Source organism: Silurus aristotelis (genome assembly GCF_946808225.1).
Source record: "Silurus aristotelis genome assembly, chromosome: 4".
NCBI classification, from domain to species: Eukaryota; Metazoa; Chordata; class Actinopteri; order Siluriformes; family Siluridae; genus Silurus; species Silurus aristotelis.
In genome coordinates this window covers 15,101,400-15,116,295 of record NC_139577.1, presented here as the reverse complement: position 1 = coordinate 15,116,295, position 14,896 = coordinate 15,101,400, and the positions used below count along the sequence as shown (strand labels likewise).

At 38.6% G+C, this 14,896-nt stretch overlaps 1 protein-coding gene across 2 annotated transcripts in view; it reads left to right on the top strand.

Moving 5' to 3' along the window:
• Window positions 1-14,896, top strand: part of sema4ga (sema domain, immunoglobulin domain (Ig), transmembrane domain (TM) and short cytoplasmic domain, (semaphorin) 4Ga) — a 31,040-nt gene that overhangs the window by 3,420 nt on the left and 12,724 nt on the right. For both annotated transcript variants that reach the window (XM_083540292.1, XM_083540291.1), the window contains exons 2-7: window positions 6,200-6,496; window positions 13,061-13,206; window positions 13,682-13,744; window positions 13,835-13,933; window positions 14,067-14,160; window positions 14,655-14,768. In XM_083540292.1, coding sequence (XP_083396418.1) covers window positions 6,364-6,496; window positions 13,061-13,206; window positions 13,682-13,744; window positions 13,835-13,933; window positions 14,067-14,160; window positions 14,655-14,768 — 649 coding nt within the window. In that variant the 5' untranslated portion in view covers window positions 6,200-6,363. The remainder of the gene's footprint in view (window positions 1-6,199; window positions 6,497-13,060; window positions 13,207-13,681; window positions 13,745-13,834; window positions 13,934-14,066; window positions 14,161-14,654; window positions 14,769-14,896) is intronic.

The following is a 14,896-nucleotide window of genomic DNA, read 5'->3' as shown; positions in this document are numbered from 1 at the left end:
CTAACAGACCCCGTTTGCTACATGTACAGTTTTTTTTATTAACCTGAATGCTTTGTGAGGCTTTTAAATAATGCAGTACAGGTGATAATGTGATGGTATTTTATAACCATATCAAATCAGGTTAAATCTTACATGAGGTGGAATGCATAGGAAATGATTGAGTTCTCTAGTTTAGAAAGAGCCATGTATCTTTCTTCCCTATCTGAAATGTCAGAATTGAATACGCTAGAATTGTGAAAGGAGTTGAGGTTTCCAAAACATTCTCCTTTGCACCTTTTCTGGGCAGAAGCGCGTGCTGAGGTTTTATTGCCCCGGGCATGAAACCGAACGTGTGCAGCCTTTTGTAATACTGACAACTGAATTTTCTTTATCATCCTCCACCCTATTTGAATCTCTTTTGACTCGCTTTTGAATTGTTTGAGAGTGTGGCGTGTGAGAGATGTCTGCTAGGTGCTGTGTTTGTAAATATCAGGACTGGAATCCAAAATGATATTTCGAAGCAAAACGTATCTTCAGAATGTTCTCGTATTTTATTCGCAAAGTTTGTAAGGAAGTAATTATGAAACTTTTTCAATTCTTTATACCTTTGCTTATGTTTTACACTGCACATTTGCGTTCTATGGATATACCGTAGCAGTTTTTGAATAAACACTGTGCAGGCAAAAATCTAACTGTAGCTTCAGTCAATACAGTTTTTTTGTTGTTGTTGTTGTTGTTAAAAAATGCAATCTATCTATTTAAATTCTGTGAATATTTCAATATACAGTGTCCAAAATGTCAAGAACAAATCAGAATAAAATTATGTATGCTTTATTTTGTATTTGTTACATGCTATGAATTTTCTTAGTTGCTATTTTATGTTGAAACATATATATATTTTTAAATCCACATTTTTTAAGTTCAAATTAAAATTTTATTTGTCACATACAATCGAGTATGACATGCAGTGAAATGCTTTATACAACTGTCCAACATTTAAGCATGAAAAAAGGAATAGAATATAAGGATGAAAAAAAAGTAGCTGAATAAAAAAAGTATAAACTATAGAAAATATATGTATATACATGGAACTAGACGGGGATGGATGCCTATGGCAGATATAGACACTACAAATTAAAGTGATTTAGTGTGATTGTTCTTAAAGTGTCTATGTGCAGTTTGTGTGGAATAAAGTAACACTGTGCTGTGCAAGTTTAGAGTTGAAGTGTCCAAAATTAAGGTGTCATATAATAGTGCATAAAAGTTTTTAATAGAAAGAATTGTGCAGTCAAGGAAGAAAGTGAAGATGGAGAGAGAGAGGTCCGCTACTAGTTTCTGGGTGTTTCCTGATTTAAACTCCGAATGGCCTGCGGGAAAAAGCTCCTCCTCATTCTCTCTGTGTTTGCTTTCAAGGAGCGGATGCGCTTCCCTGAACGCCACAAAGAAAAGAATCCATTGTTGGGATGGCTGAGGTCCTTCAGTCTTTCTTTCCCTGGTGTGGCACCAGCATTGCAGTAGATGTCCTACAGGTTAGGGAGCTCGGTGCAGATGGTATGTTCAGCTAAACGCACCACCCTCTGGAGGGCTCGCCTGTCCTGCATGGTGCTGTTCCCGAACCAGGAAGTGATGCTACCTGTAAGAACGCTCTCAATGGTGCAAGTGTAAAAGGTCTAACACTTGAGAGGGTAGTTTAAAGTTCCTTAAGTGTCTCAGATGGTACAGACGCTGCTGGGCCTTCTTCACCAGGGTGTTGATGTGACAGGACCAAGACAGGTCCTGTGTGATGTGAACACCTAGGTAATGGAAACTATTTACTCTCTCCACTGGGGTCCCATTGATGTTTAGTTGTTGGTATGACCGCCCCTGCTTCGTGCTGTTTCGTGTTGAATACTTTTTTTTTTTCCCCTGAGTTTTCTGACACCCTGTAGATATATAGTCTATATCTTTTCTCATTTTTATTTAATTTAACAGTGACAATATGTTGTTCATTATGAAATCCTAAGCTGCATGTTCGTGTAAAATGTCCCATGCTTGTTTAACACAACATTCCGAAATCTTTGAAAAAGACTCAAGGACGCAAGGATGTACAAATGTTTACAAAAAGTTAATTGCTTTCAAGAATGCCTTGCAGTTTGTTTGCAGCAGGTATGCGAGTTCTTTCAGTTCCACTGGTTGTGCTTTCTAGTAAGGGATTAGATGTTGTTTTGGCAGTGGTTGTAATTGTGCTCGAAATTCCTGGGCTCCTGTCACATACTGTTTTGCTTTTTGCTTGTGTAACAGCTTGTTATTAAAAGCTGGTTACACTGCACCTGTACAAGACACTCATAACCAGCTGTGACAGCCTATCGGTAGTCATGGAGACACAGAGCAGTCGTTGCTGAACCAACATAACTGTTCTGCATTGTGTGTTGCTGTGACTTGTAATGCAGCAGGTGTGTGTGAGAAAGAGAGAGAGAGGGAAAGAGAAAAAAAAGAGTGACACAGATGCTTGTATTTAGCTGTGTGGGATTTTGGGAGCCTACTGGGTGCATGGCCTCTGAGGGAGCGATAGGGGTTAGCAAGGAAAAGAAAACAGCTCTCATCTGGTGCGTAAGCTTGTTTAATGGGAACAAGCGTGTGTTTATCTTAGAGAGAGGGAGTGTTTTGGAGTGTTTATAGAAGCGAAGGACAGAGTGTGTTAGAACGAAGGGGAAAGAGGTGAAGGGAACAGTGGGAGTCTAGAACAACTGTCCCTCTAAATCACATCCTGCAGGGTGTGTGTGTGTGTGTGTGTGTGTGTGTGTGTGTGTGTGTGTGTGTGTGTGTGTGTGTGTGTGTGTGTGTGTGTGTGTGTGTGTGTGTGTGTGTGTGTGTGTGTGTGTGTGTGTGTGTGTGTGTGTGTGTGTGTGTGTGTGTGTGTGTGTGTGTGTGTGCTCTTGAGTAACCGTCAAGCATTTGTAGTCATGCTTTAAGGTTCCCTTAAAGTTTTTTTGGTTAAACAAGGAAGAAAAAAAACTATGGTGAATGAGTCAAAGATGAAAAAATATCTCCTTATTGCATATTCCTGAGCCATTTTTTAGTTGTCTTGACAATTTTGAATTGTAAATTGAAGTCAGAACAGTGTCATGGTTGCCAGACTGGAAACATCCAGAAATGTATGAGTACACTATATAGCACACAATTGTATAGGATGCCTTTGGATGTGCTTTTTTCATTTGAACTCTTCCAGCATGATATTTAATCTTACTGCTATAGTGCTCTGACCCCCACCCCTGCTACACTTATGGTATGAATTGGAACGCTGACTGCACCCCAGGCCTCCTCCCCCTAAATCATTACCTGACTTTATTAAAGCTCTTGTGGCTGAGTGAGCACAAATTAATTGATTGATGTGCAATGAGATGTCCAAAAAGCTCATACAAATCTTATGGTCAGGTGTTAACTTTTGCTTTAATATATCGTGTATATGTCGCACACAGTCATGCCCTAACTTCAGGTACGGAAGAAGCATAATGAGTGGCATTACCTTTAGCCAATCAGGTGGGAGAACATGTAAGTCAATTGAGAATAAAAACAATGCATATAGGAGTTAGAGATAGATTCTGATACTGCACTACAAGAGAAAAAGATTTGGGATGACTACGTTTTAGCCTGTTTTTAGATATTTGTTTGTAGCTAGGTGACAAGATTATTCATGAGGATATGTTCTGTTTATCATTCCAACATTGCAAAGAGTTATACCGCAGTATGGTGATTGATCCATGGGCAATGCTGCACAATCAGGCACATTACCAGCTACCCAGCTGTGGACGAATAACAGGTTTTATTGAAAGAGTTTTTCTCTTTCATTTGATTTTTAGTAACAGTCACACTTATAGATTTTTGTTATAATGTTGTACAGTTATAATGCATTTAAAATGCTGAGCAGTTGTGAAGATTAAATACAGCTTACTGTAATACTAATGAGATCAGCACTACACCATTGGTGTCATTACTGTTTAGGTATTGTGCAATTTAAGACGGATATATCTATTTCTATGTAAATGTTAATACTTGCATACAGGAAGAAGCAGAGCCTTTTTGTCAACAATGCAACCATGTTAGTATTCAAGCAGTTTTGAGGTTTGATCATTTTAGTGTTACCCCTGACTACTTGATTAATAAAACCATTGTTCTTTGTTAGTAGAACTTGGACTTTATGCATAGTTTATGGTAAATATTATATGCTATGGGTCACATTACAAAAAAACATAATATTCTACTGTTTTAAAAGGTTTATTTAATATTTTGCAATGCATTTTCTAACCCAGTGGCATATGTCATTGCATAGTAACTGCATTCCTTCTAGAGCTGGACAATATATCATTTGGTTTATGTAATATACAGCCAACATTGATGCAAATGACTTCATGAATGCCGGCCAGTTTTTAACCATGACATGCTGAGATTCAATCTATTGCTACACAGTGTAAAACAGTAGTATATTAGGATGCCATTTTGTCTCTAAATCCCTTCTCTCCTAATATGCATGCTAAAATCATGTAAATTTTGACTTTAAAGATTTATTCTGATCACTAATAGTCTTGACGATGTACATTCTGACTTAAAAAAAATAATATGAAAAAATGTACACATAAGGAATGTGCAGTAGATGCAGGGCTGGTCTATGTCAGAAGTATTCAAGCTGTGAAGGAATTGCATGGGAGGTGTAGGTGGGGGGTGTAAAATACTACAAAATAATATTTTTGCAAATGTCTTTATCAGCCACGTCAACCTTTTAGAATATGTTAAATTTTAGTGTCATTAAAGTATATAGCTAACATTGTTCAAGGAGGAGTGGCATACATTCTTGAAGCACTGGGAATTACAACATATTAGGAACATGTTTTAATACAGACAGACAGACAGACACACACACACACACACACACACACACACACACACACACACACACACACACACACATTATATACACATATATACATGAATGTGAAATGTTAAGCAGAATGTACAGAAAGGATATAAAGATACACATAGATAAACTAGTGTAAATATTTGTAAAGCACAATATGTGTGGAGAATGAAGAGTACAAAAGATTTACTATGTAATATGTACATTGTATGTATAATTGTACAGAAATTATATGCAGTGTTTATACAGTGATCTCTAACGGTGTAGTGTAGAGTTCAGTTGTGTGATGGTGGATGGAAAAACGCTGTCTCTGAACCTGCTGGTTCTGGTGCGTCTGTTCCTGTATCTTGTTCTTGATGGAAGGATGTTAAACAGTTTGTGACTGGGATGTGAAGAGTCCTTGATAATGTTGTGAGCTCTGCGCAGACATCTGCCATGGTGAAGGTGTTCAATGGCAGGTAGTTGGGTGCCAGTGATGCATCGGGTGGTTTTGTTCAACCTTTGCAGGGCTTTGCGTTCACACACAGTGGAGCCTCCGTACCAGTGATGGATTTTGTCAGGATGCTGTCGATGATGCAGCGGTAGAAACTTGTTAAAATCCCCGGGGACAGATGAGCTTTCTTGACAGATGAGCTTTCTTCTCAAGAAGTACAGGCATTGTTGTGTTCTGGTGCCAGGACAGATCCTCAGAGATGTGAACTCCAGAGAATTTAAAGCTGCAGACTCGCTCTACATCAGTTCCATTGATGTTGACTAGGAAATGTCTCCTGCTGTTGGATTTCCGAAAGTCCACGATGAGCTCTTTAGTCTTTGAGACGTTGAGGGTCAGGTTGTTGGTGGCACACCATGCTGTCAGGCTTCGGATCTCTTTCCTGTAGGCCGATTTGTCATAGTTGCTGATCTGGCCGACCACGGTGGTGTCATCTGCATACTTGATGATGTTGGAGTTATGCAGAGGAGCACAGTTGTGGGTGAACAGGGAGTGTTTAGTGTTTGTAGTAGAGATGGAGATGAATTAAAGCTTCATCTAAAGCTTCCATTGACTCTGTCATCTATTACCCATCCATTGCATTATGTAAAAACTAGTACATCTGACTGAGCTCAACACTCAGGGAAGTTTCTTCATGGATGTGGTTTTTTTTCTTTTTTTTTTTTTTTTTAAACTTGTTTTTACTTTACTTCATCTCTGGTTGAAATTCTCAGCTGGCTATTTTTGTGAATCCTAGTTCCCACTGAGGTTTTATTTCCCCAGTTTCTAACACAGCCTCAGCAGTTCTTTTTCCTATTTTGCTGCCTATACTAAACTTTTGTTTTCTTGTTTGTTTTTAGGTCAGATGCACAGCCGGATGACGAGGTAACTAAGATTGCTGGAACCTTGTTGTGGAGACAGGATACAAGAACACTGAGTGCATATTCAGTTTGAGTGTGTTGTGCTGAAGGAGAAGAAGCGAGGATTTGAGGCGCTCAAAGTTTCCTAGACGAAACGTGAGGCGATGAGGATGAGGAGCAGCGTAGCATGGCTGTCCTGTCTTCACCTGCTCTATGCAGTGTCCACACTTAGGGCTAATCCTTTGATGCCTCCTCTGGAACGGGACATATCTCCAAGAACTACTGTCCTTTTCAGTGGTATGAGCCGCATTCACTTACACAAATCACAAGTCAACAAAAATGCTATATATGTGCATTATATCCTAATCCTGTACTCATCAGAGGAATAGATTTGCTTTAGATTCATAAAACTTTATCTGGACTGTAATTAACAGCACATCGTAACTATAATACAACTATAATGAATGGACATTGGTGCCACCCAGATAAGGACAGGTTGTCTTTAGAGTCTGTTTCCTCTCAAGGTTTCTTCCTCATGCCATCTCAGGGAGTTTTTCCTTGCCACAGTCAACACTGGCTCGCTCATTAGAGACAAACTTACAATTATAAGGAACAAACTTAAAAATTATTTTGTAACCGCTTTATCTTTGTAAAACTGCTTTAAGACCATGTTCGTTGTTTCAAAGAGCTATACAAATAGAGTTTAATGTAGAGCAGTGTTTCTTCTCAAGGGAACTTTCTTCTCAATGGTGTACCTTGTAGCACACCATTATTCTTGCTTACTGCAAATTCCTCTCTGGAAGGGAGGAGACATGTGAGGCCCATCATTTTCACATCTTTCAGAAGGAGATCACTAGATGCCCATGATTGGCTGGTGAAGACATGGTGTATAGGGTACAGAGTCACTCGAGCCAATCCAGACTCTCCTTTAATCTCCTACTTGGAGTTAAGCAAGCAGAGCTGTCAAAAGTCCCAAGGTGCATGGCAAGCATATGACAAGAACAAATCTTTCCTAGGCCTGCCGTGATCAGCCCTGGAATAACCGTCCAAAGTGTTAGAGCAGAAAGAACCTAGTGCACTGCAGCTCCGAGTCTGTCTGCATTTGTAGGCGCACTCTTCTATTTCTGACATCGCAGCAGGATAACTTATTATTTTGATCACCGGAAGGCTTAATAAACAAGCAGGCCAAAAGGAACGAAGCTCCATGTTTTTTAAACTGGTAGAAACTGGTGTTGTGACGCCAGTGCTGACGCAACCGATGCGTGTACACATATTATGCAAGTGCGTGCATGTAATCCTATCTTCCCATCATTCATCTTCTATCCACCCACATACTCTGTATTTTTTTCCCTTTCCCTCAACTCTCCTCTCTATCTCTTCTTCTCCTGATGCCCGTATCTGGTCTTTTTATATCAGCCACTAACTTGCTGAGTTTCTTAGCAACTTGTAATATATATAGTTTAAAAGTATCAGATGGTGCACAGGTCTCTCTCTCTCTATCTCTTTACCACACTCATTTATTCATTTCATTTACTCACTCTGTGTTCTTAGATAGCAGACGCAGACGCTCTGTGCTTAAAATGACATTATTTAAAATACCCGAGCACTTTAGACATAGAGAAAATTCCCAAGGGAGAAATTAAAAGAATGAATACAGCGTTACAGCTTAGTCATATTACTGAATATATACTCAATAACTGTTTGTTTGTTTTATTTATCTGCATCCATGTTAGCAAAATCTCTTTAAAATCCTTTGTCAGACTTGTATCTTGGACACTTGTACCAAGAATATGAAAATGACATAGGAAAAGGTGGTGGATTATTAGATCATTGAATAGTGAATGAATAAATAACTTTTCAATTAGATTTAGGAAGAGAAAACACGTTTAAGAGTCTGTGGCCCCTCTAAGCAATCTGTGTGGGTTTCTCTCAATATTTGAAATTATTTTAGTTACAACAAAACTGGCAAAGCAGTTGTAGATGGATGTCATCATCACTCAGCGCTCCTCTGCATAGTAAATCCTACACACAGGCAAACATGCAGATCTTGCAACACTACCATACCATACCATACCATACCATACCATACCATACCATACCATACCATACCATACCATACCATACCATACCATACCAGTGTAGTCATCTGATGTACAAGAACCCAGCAAAATGATGTCAGTATCCTGTGATAGGTTAAATGAGTATTTAAATGGCTCAATGTAAGAGTTGACAAGCCTGCATAAAAATGTACTTGTACTGTAGCCAGATAATCAGTTTTTGATATATTCAGATTGAACAGAGCTGTGTGGGAGGCAGTGACAGTTATTAATGTGAGAGTAAATTCAGGCTGTTTGCTGTTTTGTCTTGAGAAGCCTTCATATTTACACAGGCATTTTGCTAACTGTGAGTCATTGTGGGAAGAAACGTGGTTCTGCGTGTAGTAATTAACAGACAGGGCTGAAAAGCAGCATTCGCGGCTAAAGTTAACTTTTACGCAAGACTGAACGGGCAAGAGTTCATCTAGCATGCTCAGAGGATAGTCACACTAGCAATCAGAGAGCAATGCCAAACGAATACATGGTTTAGCACAGCATGTATACGATCTGACATGCGCCCAACATTTCCTCATGTATCAGTTTCTGGATGACGTAAAAGAGAAAATGTCACAGCAAACACCGTGTTCTGCCCTGTTCTGCTCCTCATGAGACCTTCAAAGATGTTTACTCAGAAAACATTCCTTTGTGCCGACACACACTCTCTGCTATCTCTCTCTCGCTCTCTGACTCTGTTTCTGACTCTCTGTTGTTGATTCATTTGGTGATCAATTTGGATAGAAAGCATGTGTCAGCGTTTGCTTTTGTTTTACTTCATTATCTCTCTTTCTATCTGTCTTTTTTTTCTTATAGAAACTCGCATGTAATCGTAGCGCAGTGATCTTGGATCTCATTGAAATCCTACAGGCAGGGCAGTCACATTATGTGTATGAGTGAGCGGCAGGAAATGATCGCTGGTCATATAATCATTGTATTCTTTAAAAACGTTATGACTTGTAACAATGTAATACCACTGATGGTGTGGCAGCTTTAGATCTACAGTCCTTGTTTTTTTGTTTTTTGTTTTTTTTTGTGGATCAGCATGCACCTCTCACTCCATGCTGAAGGCTGCACAGTGATTTAGCACAGTCATCCAAACGTCAGGGAAAATAAATGTCTCTGCACGTGGATTTTTGCATGGGTGACATTAAAGCCTATTCTGCAGTTTTTGATGATGAAGTGAATTGTCACAGGGAGTTCCTTTCATTGTTGTGCTACGTTTGACAAGAATTATTATTATTTTTATTCTAAGCTACTAGCGAAATCGAATTGTATTGTGTTTTTGCTGTGCTTCCTCTCACATATCTGCAATGAATGTGAGTCATACGCTCTTCATTAAGGTGACTGAGTGCCAGATGTTCAGGAGCAGGTTTGAGAATAGACTTGTCTGGACTGTCTTGAGTATGTGTGTGTTGTAGTTGTTCTTGTGGTTGGATCGGGTGTACGTTCTTTCACCTCTCGCCATGCTTGTTTATACATTTTGCTTGCTTTACCTTGCCCTTTGTCAGGGTGCTGACAATGTGGAAGCCTTTTGCTTGTGCTCTTGTGGTTTGGACATCCTAGGGTTTGGAATTCATGTATCAGATTTAAGCACGGCTTATTTGACTACTTCACAGAATCCAGGTCTGGGCAGACTGCATGTGACATACCTGTCTGTGTGATTTACTAAATAATCTGTAATGAATGACTACATGTGTGGGCATGCCACTTTGTAGCTGGGGGAATGCATGGATGTGGCATATATGCGAGCATGTATCTAAAGCATAATTTTTGAAAAGGTAGTGGCCTTGAAGCTCTTGAAGATTATACTCAATCTAAGTCAACTTGGCAAAGTAGCTGCATGACTGAAAACTTTAGTGCTCATTGTACTTTTTGCTCACCCACACAAACACACACACACGAGAGAGTGAGAGAGAGACAGAGAGAAAGACAGAGAGGGGGGTGAATGCCCCTACAAGGATACCGTTCAAAGTTGTATGACTACTTCAAGACTCAAGGAAATGAGTTCTCTCATTAATGGAGCTGTCAAGGCCACAGTCATGCATTAGTCATACAGATGTTTTTCCCTTTTTTACGCCTTACCAAGAAACGTGTCTGTGATACAGAGAATAAGGAAACAAGCATTACTATGGGTTACATATTTTTAAATCCCAGTCTTGGGACTGTTGTTATTTAATCTGTAGAATGTTCTTGGGATGTAAACACTGTGAATACATTAAGATTGAACAGATAGAAATACAATCTGTGCATTCTGAGCAATATTTGTGACTGGTCTAGGTTACTATGATTTGATTTCGCTACTAGTTCACTGTCGTTCACGACAGTGTGACCATTTTAAGTTACCAGTTCTGAAATAGAGTACTAAAGAACGCAGAACATTCTGCCCCTCAGATTTCACATAGTTTTTTTTTTTGTTTTTTTTTTACAGCTAAAGGAACAATATTTTATGCACTAGACAGATGTATAAAGATCATCGCTACAATATTTCTGTAAAGTTTGTTCTGTCAAGAGCACTATATAAGGCAGTGGTGGCAGAATTGCTGAATTCAGGCACTTGCTAGTAAGATCACTGGAAATACACCATCCTGACCTGCCGTTATAGAAACTTTGTGGCCATTACAAATTACTCAATCAAGTGAAAAAACTTTTAATGGTGAAGACTTATCGGTATTAAATAAACAACGAAATGGTAGCTGGCTTTGAAGGCACTTAAACAATTGTTTTTACTTCTATGTATATTAAGAGGCTGTTTGTGCCCGTATCCATCCTAACCTGTAAAAAAAAAAAAAATTTATTAAAAGAAATTCACTATGGATTGTGGTGCTTAAGTGTGTTACTAAGATATTGTTCACTAAATTTATGGTGCATTTTTTTAATATGGTAAGAAACTAACCTGGGAGTATAATTTGTCCGCAGAATTCAAAGAAGATCGACAGCATGAATAATGCAATGTATTGTAAAGAGGGAGCGAACTGAGTCACACTGAATGTCTGATCTCTGCCCATGTGCTGTGATATGATCACAGTGAACTTTGAATTTTTGAGCGCTAGTTGGAGATTGTGTTGCTGACTCAAATTTCTGAGGTGTTTTGTACAAGCGAAGTGATTGTGTGTGTTTGCGTGTATATTTGGATGTACTGATGGATTAAAAGACATTTTAAAGACATGGTACTTTGTAAATGTTAAGCCTTTTTCAGTAGTTATAAATGTTTAACCCAGTGTTTTTTTGTAGATTAGGTACATGCAGGTACGCTAACACTGCATTTATAATAAGAGAAAGAAACATGAGTAATGGTTTAGTCTCAAGTGATTCATAGGTAAAATTGAGAGCAATGAGCAGGGAGTCATAAATCTCTCTCTCTCTCTCTCTCTCTCTCTCTCTCTCTCTCTCTCTCTCTCTCTCTCTCTCCCTCTCGCTAAACTAACTTCACTCTGTCACTTTCTGACTTTGTTTGACATCTTTGTCCCCTTTAGTTTATTGCTAAAGCATAACACAACATAGAGTCTTTCCTGCTACTGCCTCAAAAGCACTTCCTGCCAGACACCCACACAGGAGAAAAGATCTCTGTATCTGCAGGTGTACAGTATTTATTTGAAATACTGCCACATAAGAACACTATTGAATTAAAATTCAATTCAGTTCATTTTTATCGGTATAGCACTTTTAACAATAGATACTGTCTCAAAGCAGCTTTGCAGTCATAAAAGTATGTGCAAGTGTGTTTCTTTAGAAATGTAAGTTTGTCCCTAATAAGCCAATGGCGACTGTGGCAAGGAAAAATAGGATGGCACGAGGAAGAAACCTTCAAAAGAACCAGACTCAAAAGGAACTCCGTCCTGATCTGGGTGCACCGAATGTCCTTTAATTTACAGTCCATTGTTGTTAAGGTTTGCAGTGATAAGTGATTAAATGCAACCTATTGTCCTGAGCCATTGTAGTAGACTGTTAACATTAAATACAGTCCAAATCCATCCTCAAAGTTCCTGTGTTGCTCCGTAATGAGGCAGGGCTGAACCAGGCAGATCCGAGGAAAGAACATGGTTGATTGATGTCCGGAAACAAACAAACAAAAAAAGCAACCTTTGCACTTAATTTTTATATATATGAGGTGTGCGGTCAATATTTTACAGCTTTTAGACACCCTTAGCCAAAGTGACCTACAGAAGTCTCACTAGGTCAGGGACTAGGAATACATTAGGAAAAATGTTGTTAAAAACACCCATTGTATATGATATTATTTTAATAAAAGATAATGGGGGAAAAATTAAGAAAGTGAGCCAACACAAACCCTCAAATTACAATTAATAGGAATAAGAAGGACTCATTCAACGTTACCTGGTGGTCTAGTGGTTAGGATGCGGCGCTCTCACCGCTGCGGCCCGGGTTTGATCCCCGGTCAGGGAACCAACCCCAGCCATTAGGTTTGCACAAGCCAGTGCACTCTTAGTGCCGGTCCCAAGCCTGGTTGCGTTAGGAAGGGCATCCAGCGTAAAAATGTGCCAAATTAAACATGCGGATCATGAATACGGATGATCCGCTGAGGCGACCCCTAATTGGAGAAGCCAAAAGAAAGTTTTAGTTTAAGAAGGACTCATTCATTTTTCTTTGTGTGCTTAAACAGAAATGAAAGTAGACTTCACCTTATATTCACTGGACTTGTTTTCTTTGCATTTACTACCTTTTTTTGTGCAAGGCTTAAATTAATGCCGTAATTTAAATATTAGTGTTTTTGTATGACGTGTGTGTCTGGGTGTGATGTGTGCAACAGAGCTATGGGGATGCAGACGCTTCAGTGGCTCTGCTCTAAACTACAGCACCCTGCTGTTGGAGGAGGAGCCAGGGTTGCTGTATGTGGGAGCTAGAGGAGCATTGTTTGCCCTACAGGCATCTAATATCTCCAGCTCCAGTCACACAGTGAGTACTCGCAGACCATGTCACAGATTTTAAGAGCACATACATGAGACGGCAAAGTAGTGAAAAAACAGCCTTGTAGATTATCTGCTGTCAGAAAGAAAATGACAGCTAGGGTTACAGAATACACTCTGACTTCATTAGGAGTGCTTGTAAATTGTTGCACACGTAACCGCTGTATGTTTTGCTGTTCTCATTACTCTCTTATTAAAGTTCTGAAATACTCAAACTAGCCAATTTGGCACTAGCAACCATTCCATGGGCAAAATCACAGAGATTATATTCCCACATTCAGCTTTTTGATGCACTCTTATTTTTTAAATTCATAGCTTGAATTTAATATGGATAGTATTATAAGTTGCTCTGATCGGCTTATTGAATGATTGCATGAATGAGCAGGTGTCCAGCTGTTTTTATTTAATGTACAGTGAACAAAATTTGCCTATTAAATAAGAATGTTAATCTTTTCCGTATACAGATTGACTGGGAGGCGCCTGAAGACCAGAAGCAGCTCTGTCTGAACAAAGGGAAAGATAACAAGGTTAATATCATCATTACTCATCAAGATAAAACAGCTTTTTTTTCCTTTTTTTTCTTACCCCACTTTGCTGAAACATCTATTCTGTTACAGACGGAATGTTTTAACCACATTCGATTCCTGCAGAGATTCAACAGCACCCACTTGTATACTTGTGGAACTCATGCTTTTAGCCCACTGTGTGCATATATTGTGAGTAAAATATTTTAAAAAGTTACAGTCCACATCTAAAGTACTTTTTTTTTTTTTATGCTTACAACTTTGAAATCTTTTATAGATAGTTTGATGAGTCTATTTTCTCCTGTTTTTATTTTATTTTTTGCAGGATAGTAGGGACTTTAAAATGTATCCTGTGTTTGAGGAGGGTCGAGAAAGGTGCCCTTATGACCCCGCTAAAGGTTATACAGGCCTGCTTATTGGTAAGAAGATAATCAGCACTAGTTTTTCTTAGTTTGTAGGTAAAGCTACAACTACAGAAACAAGGACAAGTCATTTAATGATTTATACAAAAAGTTATTCGTATAATCCAAATAAAAATGATTGGCTGTTAGAATCAGGCTGTGGTGCAGGATGTTCAATGGTTAACCACATTTTTTATATTTCACTACTTATAGTTCTGATTCTGCAGTATTTAAAACTGAAAAAAAGACATTGATCTTGTCTTGGTTTTTATTTCAATATAAAAGACACACAAAAAAAACAACCTGAAACACTAGTTTTAGGTTGGTTTTGATAGAATAAAATATTACTGATAAATGATATATCTATATGCATGTAGCTACATAAAAGTGCACAAATTCTGATGTGTGGAAAATTTTATTTTTTGTGGTATGTCTATAAACCATTTTGTGATCATTTATAATTGATCATAATATTATAATTAATAATCATAATTTCATATTCTTTATCTCAGAGGGCCAAATCTACACCGCTTCTCAGTATGAGTTCTGGAGTTCTCCAGATATTCGTAGGAACTCTCCGAACCCCACACTGAAAACAGAGGAAGCCCCGACTCGCTGGCTTTATGGTCTGTGCATTACAGCATATAGAAAATACATTTGTAAATCTGTATTTTACATCTGTGTTGTTATCAGTGTATTTATAAACTTATTCTTTCTAGTTTAATGACTTTCCCAGGATTTGTATAGTAATGTT